The sequence below is a fragment of the Narcine bancroftii genome, chromosome 1 (assembly GCF_036971445.1).
Source record: "Narcine bancroftii isolate sNarBan1 chromosome 1, sNarBan1.hap1, whole genome shotgun sequence".
NCBI lineage: Eukaryota > Metazoa > Chordata > Chondrichthyes > Torpediniformes > Narcinidae > Narcine > Narcine bancroftii.
The window spans coordinates 75073354-75087438 of record NC_091469.1 but is presented as its reverse complement, the minus strand read 5'-3'; the positions used below and the strand labels follow the sequence as shown (position 1 = coordinate 75087438).

General features: G+C 33.7%; 1 protein-coding gene across 12 annotated transcripts in view; it reads left to right on the top strand.

Annotated features, from left to right (window-relative positions):
- LOC138759832 (transducin-like enhancer protein 4) overlaps nucleotides 1-14085 on the top strand; it is a 183977-nt gene that overhangs the window by 160687 nt on the left and 9205 nt on the right. For 8 of the 12 annotated variants that reach the window (XM_069930401.1, XM_069930397.1, XM_069930391.1 and 5 more), the window contains 5 exons: nucleotides 1714-1776; nucleotides 3208-3392; nucleotides 3651-3724; nucleotides 4678-4927; nucleotides 10503-10750. In XM_069930401.1, the coding sequence (XP_069786502.1) occupies nucleotides 1714-1776; nucleotides 3208-3392; nucleotides 3651-3724; nucleotides 4678-4927; nucleotides 10503-10750 (820 nt within the window). The remainder of the gene's footprint in view (nucleotides 1-1713; nucleotides 1777-3207; nucleotides 3393-3650; nucleotides 3725-4677; nucleotides 4928-10502; nucleotides 10751-14085) is intronic. The other 4 variants (XM_069930408.1, XM_069930394.1, XM_069930396.1 and 1 more) reach the window with 2 other exon arrangements.

Below are 14085 nucleotides of genomic sequence, written 5' to 3'. Positions count from 1 at the left end.
TTTAAATCCAGGCTCTTATAGGCCAATTTCATTATTGAATGTTGACTATAAAATTCTGACTAAGTTCTTGGCAAATAGACTGGTGCAGTATTTGCCAAAGCTGATTCATATTGACCAGACTGGTTTTATTAAGGGCAGATATTCTGTAGACAATGTGGTTAAAATAATTAGTTTAATGAATGTTTCTCAACTTATCAGTGGTTTTATCATTGGTTACTGAAAAAGCTTTTGATAGGACAGAATGTTTTCTTTTAAATTTAAAGTATTGGAGAAATTTTGGTTTGGATCAATGTTTATAAATTGGATTAAGGAAATATATAAACAAACTAAAGCTAGTGACCAATGGAGTTTTATCTGAATCATTTAATTTAGAGAGATCTACCAGACAGGGGTGCTCTTTGTCACCTGAATTGTTTGCATTGGTGATTGAACCTTTAGCACAATTAATAAGACAGGAAAGGAATACCAAGGGTATTAAGTTAGGATTGATGGAACATAAGATTAGTTTATTTGCAGATGATGTACCCAAAAGAGTTTTTGAAGGTATTACAGGAAAAACTGTAACAATACAGAGAATTATCTAGTTATAAAGTGAATTGGAATAAGAGAGAACTTATGTCGCTATTGGAGGCTGATTATTCTGGCTGTATGGGAGGAATAGGTTTTAAATAGTCAAACTATATTAAGTATTTAGGTAATAAAGTGAATAAAGATATAAATGAATTATCTGATTTAAATTATCTACCATTAATGTCTGTAATAAAAGAAGATTTGAATGAATGGAAATATTTACTGTTAACTTTGGTAGGTAGAGTGAATTGTATAAAAATGAATATATTGCCTAGACTTAAGTAATTTTTTCAAAATATCCCTTGTAATGTACCGAAGAGATTTTTTTAAAGATTTAAATGGACTGGTTAGGAATTTTTTATGGAAGGGAAAACTGACAAGAGTGTCTATGCATAAATTAACTTGGAAATATGAGTTAGGTGGTTTGCAACTTCCAAATTTTTAAAATTATTATAATACCACTCAATTGAAAATTATAAGTAGAATGTTTGATTTAGATAGCCCTGTGACCTGGTTAGATATAGAACTGAAGAGAATTGGATAGAACAGAAGAGATTATTTTTGTTTATAAATGAAATAGTAAAGTTATTAGTGATTATAAATTTCCTATTTTATCTCACTTCATATGAATTGGAAGAGGTTAGTAAAACTATTGGGATTCAAGGTGAATTGTCTAGATACACACCTTTGTTTCAGAATAAAGGTTTACCCTTTACGGTTGATAATAACCTTAAAATTTGGAATCAGAAAGGAATTAGAAGGAGGTAATTTTTTTATCATTTGAAAGGTTGAAGGAAAAATATCAAATCCCTAATGACATGCTTTTCTGCTATTATCAACTTAAATCAATGTTGTATGATTATTTTGGGAAATATTTGTACTTGTCTAAGGAATCGAAATTTGAAATTTTGGTCCGGGATGGAGGGAAGAAGGGTTTTATTTCAGAAATGTATAAATTGTTGCAACAGAAAATGCCTAAGATTGAGCTGCATAAATCTCAACTTAAATGGGAGAAGGACTTGGGAGTTCAATTTGAAAATAATTGTTGGAGGAATATTAATAGAGATATTATGAAAAAGTTAGTAAATGTTAGGTACAGACTGGTGACTTATAATTTTATACACCAATTATATTTGACCCCAGAACGTTTGAAAAGATACAAGCTGAGTGCTTCGGATCTGTGTTTTCGGTGTAATGAGCAAAAAGGTACGTTCTTGTATGGTCTTGTGATAAAGTTAGGGGTTTTTGGTCTAGATTAAGAGATTGTTTACAAAACATTTTGAAAATAAAATTTTCTTTAGATCCAAAGATCTTTTTAATTGGAGATATTAGTGAAATGGGTTTGATATATATGAATTAGATAAATTTCAAATGGCATTTTTGTGGTTAGGTTTAGCAGTAGCAAGGAAATGTATAGCTATTTCATGGAAGGACCAAATAGAGCTTAATTTACAAAGATGGCATTCGGAAATGAGATCGTGTATATCAATGGGGAAGATAACATAATTTAAGGGATAAATATTATGTATTTAAAAATATGTGGAGCCCATATTTGGATCATTTTAATTTGAAAATTTAAGACTGGTCTAGAGTGCCGCTGGATCTCCTTATCATAAAATAAATTAATTATATTAGGTATTCTCCTTATTTATTTCTTCTCTTTAGCTATTCTTTTCTTTCTAGGGGGATAGGAGGTTTAGAGTTAGGATAGAGGGAGGGAGTAGTGTTAGTGTGGGAGGGGGGATTGGGGTTTTTAGGATTTTCTGCAGTGCTTAGTTTATTTTTCTGTAACCATGTTTAATTTTGACAAATTGTTAATGTTTCAGCTATGTAACTGTCGTTATTACTTTTTTCTGATAAATAAATTATTTTAAAAATACACCATTTAAAAGACAAGACAGTGCAAAATGTAATTTGGAAAAAAAGTATTGTAATATTTAATCAGGTAATTCCTGTAATTTGCAAAATTGAAATTTGTACCCCAGTCACTGGCGCTGTAACAGTGTTGCAGTGGCCACTATGCTAACCGTACCGCCATCATAATTAACCCATCCTCCTGCAAATTTACAAATAAAGCCTTACTAATATAACTAATGTAAATAAAGATAAAGATTCTTACTAGGCAAGGAAAGGGAGACACTTTGGGGATGTCGCCCCAGTGGTGTCAGCCGGATCTTTATCCTGAGAGATTCCATTTTATTCAAACAGTTGCTGTGCGCAGGGCACAACCAGGGCACTCTGCTGGCTGAGTGTTTGCTCTCATCTTCACCAAAGTGTTGTGTATTGCTTTGGAGAAGATTTTTACATTTTATTTAAAAATTTATTCTTAAATTTTATTTATTTCCTCGAGTTATATTTTTCCATTTTTGGGGCGTTTCCGGTTGATTGAGTTCTGAATACTAGGGATCCTACTGATTTTGCTATTGGCATTTTACTGTTGCAGAATCATTTGCTTTTGCATAGTTTTAGAGTTGCAAAAGAAGTACAACTTGGAAAATCTCACAAGTAAGTAATTGCAGATAATAGCACTACATAGGTCCTTTCTCTTCTCTAATTTCATAGATTTATTTGATAATGTTCAGCTGTGAATATACATTGAGCTTGCATTCATTGATTTCTAAATTTGGTCATTTATAGGCTTGAGGACTCCTATGGCAGTTCCATGTCCTTATCCTGCTCCTTTTGGAATAGTACCCCATGCTGGTATGAATGGAGATTTAACAAGTCCAGGAACATATGCAGGTTTACATAACATCTCCCCACAGATGAGTGCTGCGGCCGCTGCTGCAGCAGCGGCAGCTGCATACAGCCGATCTCCAGTGGTGAGTGTATTAAGTAGACTTTTAATCCTTATTTAACTAAATGAGTTTCTTTTTGTCACTAACACTTTGAAAGATTTTGACCAAAGAATAAAGCTTAACTTCTGCCCGGAAACAATGTTATTAAAGTAGTAATTGTTAACAAGTAAAGCTTTGAAAAAAATGTTTAAGAACTACTTTCTCAAAGAAAATCAGATTTGCTGTTTGTTTTTCATGAGAGTCGTGGCAACTCAACTATGACTTAATTCTATCAAAAATTAGGTTGGGTTTGATCCACATCACATACGTGTACCTGGCATTCCACCAAACCTAAGTGGCATTCCTGGTGGAAAACCGTAAGTCTATAAATGATCATTTTGCTTTTCTAAGAAAAAGTGCACAAGAAAAATACCTTGTATGATATTTAATAGAATGGTATCGCTCATCTTGTTGCTGGTGAATCATTCTGTGTATCATCAAACAAGTGTGGAAACTTGCCATTCTTTGATACTGTTGACCTGATCATTGTTATTCTCTGGGTGTAGATGAAAAAAGTATTATTGAGACTGAGGTAGTTCTAATATCTAAACTAGAGAATAACATTATCCATATTAGAGCACTGGTTACAACTGAAACATATAGTTTGGAACATAAGTGCACAATAGAGATTTATGCCTGTTAATATAAGGAGATATTTGTAATGGGAATGATGGATAAGCAGGCTTTTTCCCATTTAGCTTGGGATAAGTCTGTAAGTGGAAGCATTAAATGAGGGCAGGTTAAATTGCCCACACAGGTGAAAAGGGAAGTGTGAAGGTCTGGGATATTAGACAGCCTGGGAACAAGAGCCCAGTCTCTCAGCTGGATTGCCTGGTAAGTGTTTGGTTGGAGGATAATAGAGGATAACGTGCTAGAATGGAGGAGTAATTGGAAAATGTACCCTTCACTTGCACACACAAATATATTGATCAGGAAATGAAATTTTTGCAGTGTCACGTTTGGTCTTTCACTCATAGCTCTGTTAATTTTAACCTTTGCTCCTAGACTTGGCCATGTAAAATGTATTCCTAAAGGACTCTGCTAGACAACTGGAAACCTCTGATAAACAGAACATTTCTCAAACACCTATTAGACAACTCAGTACCGAAGACAAATGAGAAACCTTAAACATTTTAACTTCTGGCTTCAGCATTCAGGATATACTGAAGAAGCCTGGCTTTATTTAAAGTTTTGTAATAAAATCCAAGTTGCATAAATGTTTGATTGATACAGTGATTTGCTAATCAGTGATTTCATTCTTCGTTAACAGTGCTTATTCCTTTCATGTAAGTGCTGACGGACAGATGCAACCTGTGCCTTTCCCTCCTGATGCTCTAATTGGACCGGGAATTCCAAGACATGCACGGCAAATGAATTCTCTGAGCCATGGTGATGTTGTTTGTGCAGTGACTATCAGCAATCCTACTAGACATGTGTACACTGGTGGAAAGGGATGCGTGAAGGTCTGGGATATTAGTCACCCTGGGAACAAGAGCCCTGTCTCTCAGCTGGATTGCCTGGTAAGTGAGTTGGTGGGAGGATAACGGGGGATAACATGCTAGGATAGAGGAGGAATTCAAAAATGCAGCCTTCACGCACACACAGATGTATTGATCTAAAAAGGACATTTTGGCAGCAAACAGATTTTTCCTCTGCACAACATAGTAAATCTTCCATAAGCTCCTGTCTGATTATTCAGCAATCTCAGTAGTTTGCTATCTGGCTCACCAGGTGACATTTCCCACTGTTCCTTAAATTTGCCCAGGGCTGAACCTGTGCACTCCTTATAAACTCAATGGTTTCACTCAAAAATGATTATACCACTGTTCAACACCTTCGAAAAGTGAATCAAATAAGTTTGGGAGTTCAAATGGAGTAACATACAATATAATCTGGAAAAACTGCAAAACCAGCATCAAAGACCTAAGGGTTCTGGATTAGCAAAGTTTTTACTGTTTGGGTAAATTTGCATTTAAAATATGTTAATCTTGTATCTAGTAATCAGAGAAAAGATAAAATTGAGATTTGTTGGTTGTCGTGAAATGCCTCTATTATTAAAGATCAAGGGAGAAAATGTACATTAATGTAAGCTTTGTAAAATACCAAGGTACATATGAAATTTGTTTACAATGGCAAAATAAATTTTTTTTAAAAGATTTTATCTTTCTCCTTTTGGTCATTAGGACAAACTTGGTTGTGAAATTCACTGACATATTCAATTTTTTTAATATATAGCATGATATCCCAAAATAAACCTAATTATATTTCAGTAAATCCTTTTTGGTATTCATCATGCATAGGACAAATGATCTATTATGACAAAGCATCTCTGATAATTTCCATTTCCGGAGATTCCTGTAGGGTGATGCGATTTGCAGCTTTAGCATAACGATTTACCATCTCAGATGCACTCAGAATGGTAGTACTGTACTTGATTTTCAGTCATTTGCTAAACAAATTACTTGTCCAGAATTTAGCATCAGATATGAAACCTACATGGAATAACCCTCCACCTACTAATGAACATTTGATTTTTATCTTTAATCTGACCACGTCAATTTACTCACAGTTTAAAACATCGTGATGGATTCAAATTCTGAGTGAGCATCTTTTTTTAGACTTTCTCAAGACTGCCTCATTGGCCACGAATCTTACAATAATTGATCTGCTGCTTTGGACAGCTGTCATTAATTATTAAATGCAGCACTCCTTTCTTCGAGATTCTCAATCGACCAATATAAACAATGCACTCTATAAAACATTTGATATTTTGTATGTATATTAAAAATAATTGTATACAAATTATCTAAACAAAGTAAAGATGAACTTAGTAAACTTTCAAATTTCACTTCTGAGTTGAAAGGTTTTGGGATTGAGTCCACTCTGGGGATTTAAGCATGTAGTCAAGATTGACATTTAAATATGGCCTTCTGGGAGTTCTGCAATATTAGATTTTTTTTTACAGATGAGATGTTTAATCAAGTTGCTCTTGTTTGCTCATTTTTGTGAACTAGAAAGTTCCCATGACAATTTTGGAAGAACATTTTAATTTACCTGATATCCTGTCTTCCCCCCTCACCCCCACCCCCATTTATTTATTATTATTATTATTATTATTTATTTATTATTTATTATTTAATAAATAAACTAAGGTGAACAAGGAAGTGTTCTAGAAAAGTATTTTGTAAATATTTGAAAGACTTTGAGCAAATTGGCTATTCTATTTCTGTGTGTTACAATGTATGTAATTGTATTTCAAATTACTTTATGAAAAATGCCAAATAAATGTAAACATATTCTCTTCCTTGTAATTAATCCCCAACTGACCATTTTATTGCTGGTTTTGATTGCTAGTTTACACTCTACTAGATTTTTGGTTAACAGTCGCTCCTTCTTGGTCACCTCTCACTATTGAATATGCTCTGTTACAAGGGACTGGTATACTTTTAAAGATTATTTTTATTGAGTTTTATCATAAAACCATACATTTATAAGTCAATATAAATTAAAAATAATATCCATTTGGATTGGTATCATAGAAATAATAAATGGACTCGTATTCCAATCTAAACATATAGTGGATAGTTATTTTTAAAAAAAGGAAAAAGAAAAAAAAAGGTTGATTATAAAGATTTATCCCTATCCTTTAACCAAGGTTAAACTTGGTATTCAAGCAGATTTGAAAATGAGCAACGGCCTCTGGAGATCAAATGAAACAGGCCCATTTTCTGCATCCCCGCACCTCGATCATTCCAATTATGAAATTAAGCTATAAACTTCTTTGAGCACTATCTTTTTGTTGCTATTGCTTTATAATGCAGTCTTCATTTACTCTTGTAAAGTAAGCAAGGGGTAAATCCAAATTTAGCACTGTAAAACTCCTACAGCAAAGCTATTGCCAATTAAAGAAATTCCAAAAACCAAGTTAGGTTTACTGTCTTAAACTTGATGCTGGCACATTTATCCAGTAGATTATTGAACTATGTAATTTAATATTAAGTAAATACTTAGGAGCAAGTTGAAAGCTGGAAGTTGTCCAAATTAAATGTGTGGAAGTTACAGCACACTAAGGGTTAATGCCCTGAAAGGAACTCTGAGAAAATGTACAATTAGAAATTCCATATTAACTGACCATTGCAGAGTTTGCTATAAAAGTGGCAAAAAGATTGCCATCATAGCGCTACCCACAGTAACAGATACTGTTTGCAAAATAACACCTGAAAAAGATCATTCAATATCTTGCATTTGTTGATGCATAATAGACACTTTGACAAGATAGCATGCAATAGATGATTAGTTGGCTTGAAACTATTTATTAATTATACATGCCTTCCAAGTTGCATCATAATTTTGCAAACAGCAAAGCCATTTGTTACTATGGGTTTCTATGCTAAAAGTATATAACGTGTTAAAGTATATGATAACATAAAATTCCTATTGGATAAAGGTATGTATAAATAACTGCATGAAATTCTTAAGAACATTTTGGTACTTGGGCAAGAGTGCTGTTTGTCAGAGGCTTATTGTTCTTAGACCATAAATACCTGAAACCCAAGGTTAATTCATTCTCGTCACTCCACAAAGATTGGTAATCTGCTCAAGGATATTAGCTGATGACTATTTAAGTTATTGCAGTTCTCAATACTGTAAGTGAAGCTATCGTGAAGGATATTCCACTTCTCAAAAGATTTGGAAATGGACTAAATATGTTTTTTATTGTGAATGACCTCAATAATTCCAATCATATTTGATTGATATTATCTTGCTTGGCCAGTACAAAATTGTTTCAAAGGAAAATTTCACAACATGGCAGATAGAATTTGACAAGTGCGAGGCATTGCACTTTTATCAGTTAAACTAGGGCAGGATTTAAAGGATAAATGATATGGCCCCGGGGTGTTGAAGCAGAGACTTGGAGCCTCATGTATTCAATTCCATGAAAGTGGCAATGCTGGTAGACAGTGTGAAGGCACTTTTTATAAATGGATGTAGGAAGAAGACGGGTAACTATCAGCCAGTTAACTTAATGTCTGTAGTCGTGAAAATGCTTGAAGCTGTATTTAAGGATGAAATAGAGAGACATTTAGAACAAAGGGGTTCCATCAGGCAGATGCAGCATGGATTCAAAAAGGGAAGGTCTTGTTTGAAAAACTTGGAGTTCTTTGAGGATATAATAGGTGCAGTAGATAGAGGGGAACTGGTTGATGTTTGGATTTCCAGAATACGTTTGATAAGGTGCCGCACAGGGGACTTATCAATAAGATACTGATGAATGGAGTCGGGAAGTACATTGGCATGGATTGAGGATTGGTTAACTGACAGAAGGCAGAGTCAGAATAAATGGGTGTTTTTCTGATTGGCCGACAGTGGTAAGTGGGGGGGCCGCAGGGGTCGGTGCTGGGCCCGCAGCTGTTCATCATTTACATTGATGATTTGGAAGAGGGGGGTTAAGTGAGTGGGAAAAGGTCTGGCAGATGGAGTACAATGTTAGCTCATATGCGAGCTCATCCACTTTGGCAGGAAAAATAGAAAAGCAGATTATTATTTAAAAGGTGAAAAACTGCAGCATGCTGTTGTGCAGAGGGACTTGCGGGTGCTTGTGCATGAATCGCAAAAAGTTGGGTTGCAGGTACAGCAGATTATTAAGAAGGAAAATGGAATGTTGGCCTTCATCGCTAGAGGAATTGAATTCAGGAGCAGGGAGGTCATGCTGCAACTGTACAAGGTACTGGTGAGACTGCACCTGGAGTAGTGCATTCAGTTCTGGTCTCCATACTTGAGGAAGGATATACTGGCCTTGGATGCAGTCCAGAGGAGTTTCACTAGGTTGATCCTGGAGATGAGGGAGTTGACCTATGAGGAGAGACTAAATCATCTGGGATTATACTCACTCGAATTCAGAAGAAAAGAGATCTTATAGAAACATATAAAATTATGAAAAGTATAGATAAGATAGAGGCAGGAAAATTGTTTTTACTGGTAAATGAGATCAGAACTAGGGGACACAGCCTCAGGATTCAGGGGAGTAGATTTAAGATGGAGATTAGGAAAACTGTTTTTCCCAGAGAGCAATGAATTGTCTGCCCAGGGAAGCAGTTGGAGCTACTTCATTAAACATATTTAAGGTTCAATTAGATGGATTTTTACATAAAAAAATTAAGGGACATGGGGAAAAGGGAGGTAGGTGGAGTTGAGTCAATGATCAGATCAGCCATGATCTTATTGAATGGTGAAGCAGGCTCGATGAGCAGAATGCCCTACTTCTCCTCCTATTACTTATGTTCTTACATTCTTGTGTTAATTGATCTAGGTACTGAGTAGAAAAATAGGTCCAGCTTATCAGTGTGGACAAGATTCTGAACTCTGACTCTAGAATCTGAATTTATTCTCATGGATATGTCATGAAATTTGTTTTGTGGCAGCATTACAGGTACAAATATTTCTATAAATTACAGTTAAAATATAAATTAGTGCAAAAAAGAAGGGAAAGTGAGGTAGTGTCTGTGGTTCATTGTCCATTCAGAAGTTTGATGGCAGAGGAGAAGCTGTTTTTGTGCTGTTGGGTGTTCATCTTCAAGCTCCTGTACCTCCTTCCTGATGGTAGCAGTGTGAAGAGGGCATGGCCTGGGAGGTGAGGGTCAGTCCTTGAGGATAAAGGCTGCTTTCTTAAGACATCACCTCTTGTAGATGTCCTCGATGGAGTGGAGACTGAGGCCCGTGATGATGCTGGCTGATCATAACTCTGTAGTTATTTTTCTGTCCTGTGCATTGGTACCTTCATACTAGAGTGTACATTCAATCAGAATGCTCTCCACATTACACCTGTATAAATTTGCAAGCATCTTTTGTGACATGCCAAATCTTCTCAAACTCTTCACAAAACATAGCCTTCTTCATGATTGTAGTGACATGGAAGCTCTAGGACAGAATTTCACAGATGTTGACACCTAGGAATATAAAGTTCTTAACCCTTTCCTCTATGTTGTAAAGGTCTTCAAAAGCAGTGTTAAAATTGATTAAATTGTATTTACACTGGAGATCATTTTATTTCTCCTTTTCACTTCAGCAATTGCTTAATGGATTCTATCTCAACAGAACAGGGACAATTACATCCGATCATGCAAGTTACTTCCTGATGGACGCACCCTGATTGTTGGTGGTGAAGCAAGCACGTTATCTATCTGGGATTTGGCAGCTCCTACTCCACGCATAAAGGCAGAGCTGACATCGTCTGCTCCTGCCTGCTATGCTTTAGCTATCAGCCCTGACTCCAAGGTCTGTTTCTCCTGCTGTAGTGATGGTAATATCGCTGTCTGGGATCTGCACAACCAGACACTAGTCAGGTAAGATCTAGTTATCTTCCAGCAAACAAATTCTTAAGATTAGAATTTGTGAAATTCATGCTTGAAAAGTCAAACAGTTTCACAATGTACAAAACCAAATTAAAAACCCTTCAGTTGTACAATGTAGTTTTTTTTAAATTTAATTTATTAGTTCAAAAAACAAATAATATGACGTATACAGCAATTAAACGTGAACATTTTTTTTACATATATATAGAAAAAAGAAGAACCCCCCCCCCCTTCAGCCAACTCTCCTAAGGAGAGCCAAGAAAAAAGAGAATATTTTTTTAAAATTAAATATACATATTAAAATCTAATCAATATAAATTGAAATGTAAATATTCTGAGTATAACTGCCACTTATTAATTTAAAAATTATAATTATCATGCAAAACATGAAATTTTTAAAATTATTAAACAATATTTCATCTCATTATGCCATTGATTAATATCAATCATATTTGTATCTTTCCATGTACTAGCAATACATTTTTTTCACTACGGATAAAGCTAAATATACAAAAGCAAGCTGGAACTTATCTAATCCCAAACCTTTCAAAGGTTGCAAACTACCCAATAAAAATACTGTTGGATCTAAAACTATTTTAATCTTATACAGATATTCTAAAAATGATTGAATTTTCTTCCAAAAAGATTGTATATGTATACATGGCCAAACAGCATGAAGAAAAGTTCCAACCGTATCACCACATCTAAAACACAAATCTGATTAATTAAAACCATATTTTTTTAAATTTTTCAGGTGTCATATATAATTGATGTAAAAAGTTGTAATTAATCATTGCATAACATGCATTTATCAATCTAGTTACACTATCATAAAAAATATCTAACCAATCCTCTTCAGAAAAAATAAAACCAATATCTGCTTCCCATTTAATTTTAGATCTATCCCAACCCTTTTTGTCCATACCATCCTGTAATATTTGATACATAAATGAAATATACCCCTTCTCTGGTACCTTCATAAGAAAAGTCTCAAATTTAGTCATTTTAGGTAAAATCATATCTCTACCAAACATACATTTTACCAAAGATCAAATTTGATAATAAAGAAATAAAGAATTCTTATCAATACCAAAATCTTCCCTCATCTGATTAAAAGATAAAAACTTATCCTCTTTAAAACAATCTCCCAAATTTTTCACACCTTAAAATCTCCAATGCAATAAACTTTGATTATGTAATGAAAAGGAAATAAGTTGATTATTATACAACGGAGTCAAAGCCAATAATTTACCCCTCGAACCTATCATTTTATTTTTCTTTATCCATAACTTCATGAAAAGTTTTAGTATAGGCAAATTATATTGTTGTAACAAATTCATATTCCACCTAAACAAAAGTTGATGTATTTCAAATTCAGAAATACTTGCCATCTCAATTTTAGCCCTACTAGGAGGCCATACCAAATCCATCAATGAGCTAATAAATTTAAGTTGGGCTGCCTCATAATAATTTTGAAAATGTGGTAAACGTAATCCCCCTAACTCATATTTCCAAGTTAATTTATTCAAAGTTACTCTCAAAAATTTACCCCTCCATAAAAACTCCCTAACCATTCTATTTAAATCTCGAAAAAAAAATTTATCAAGTAAATATGGAATAGATTGAAACAGATATTGTATACGCAGAAAGATATTCATCTTAATTGTATTTATCCTTCCCACTAAATTAATAGGTAAATCTTTCCATTTAATCAAATCAGCTTTGATTTTTTTTCATTAACGGAACATAATTTAATTTATATAAAGATTGATAATTAACATTCAAAATTATACCCAGATATTTAATTCGGTCAGTCCACTTCAAATTAATAATATTCTTATAAACTGAATAATCTCCTTCACTTATTGGTAATATTTCACTTTTTTCCCCAGTTAACTTTATATCCAGAAAGACATCCATATTGCATTTAGCATTCCTTCAAGTGCAAAAGTGACTGAGCTGGATTTGTTAAATACACCAATACGTCATCAGCAAATAAATTAATTTTATACTCCTCATCTTAAACTTTCATACCTTGTTTCTGTGTATTTTGACTTATCAACTGTGCTAAAGGTTCAATCACTAACACAAACAAAGCTGGTGATAAAGGACAACCTTGACGAGTTGACCGAGTTAACTTAAAAGATTCCGAAATCAAACCATTCGTCAATACTCTAGCTACCGGTTTACTATATAGAGCCCTAATCCAACCAATAAAAGAAGGACCAAACTTGAATTTCTCCAAAACTTTAAACAAAATATTCCATTCAACTCTATCAAATGCTTTTTCTGCATCTAAGGATATCACCATCGGATGATCTAAAGAATGTCGAGATCTATTAATCAAGCTAATCACTCACAAAATATTATCTGAAGCATATCTATTCTTTATAAAACCTGTTTGATCAATATGTATCAACTTTGGTAAAACTTTAGCCAATCTATTCACTAATACTTTAGCTATTATTTTATAATTTACATTTAACAACGAAATTGGTCTATATGAAGATACCTTCAAAGGATCTCTATCTTTTTTTAGGAATTACTGTAATTAAAGCACTAGAACAAGACTCAGGTAATTCATAATGTTCTCCAACTTGAGATAATACATCCCCAAACACTGTAGATAAATCATCATAAAAAATTTTATAAAATTCAACCAAGAATCCATCATCACCAGGCGATTTACCATTCGGCATTTCCACCAAAGCCATTTTAATTTCCGAATCAGTAAATGGTTCTTCTAACTCTTGTATATCTCCGTCCTCTAATATCAGTAAATTCAGCTGTGATTAAAAAAAAATCAATCGATCCAGTTTCCTGTTTTCCTTCAGATGTATATAACTTTTTATAAAATGAATAAAATTCATCATTAATCTCACAAGATTTATAAGTAATAAGAGAATTCTGTCTAACATAAATAATAATCCTCGATATCTGTTCTTTCTTTAAGTGCCACGCCAATAGCTTATGTGCTTTCCCTATTCATAATACCATTGTTTAGTCCTATTAATCACACTTTCAAATTGATAAGATTGCAAAGTATTATATTTCAATTTCAGCCTAGATAATTCTATTTTCTAATCTTCTGTAGCATCTTTCTGAAATTCCTTTTCTAACTCATCGATCTGTTTCTATAATTCAAGACTCTGATTTAATCGATTTGTTTTTATTTTAGAAGTTTATCTAATTATTTGTCCTCTCAAATAGGCTTTCATAGCATCCCATAATACAAACTTACTTTGAACAGAATTAGAATTTTCTTTCAAAAAAAATTAATTCGTTTTTTCAAAAAATCAATAAATTCCATATTTTTAACAACATTG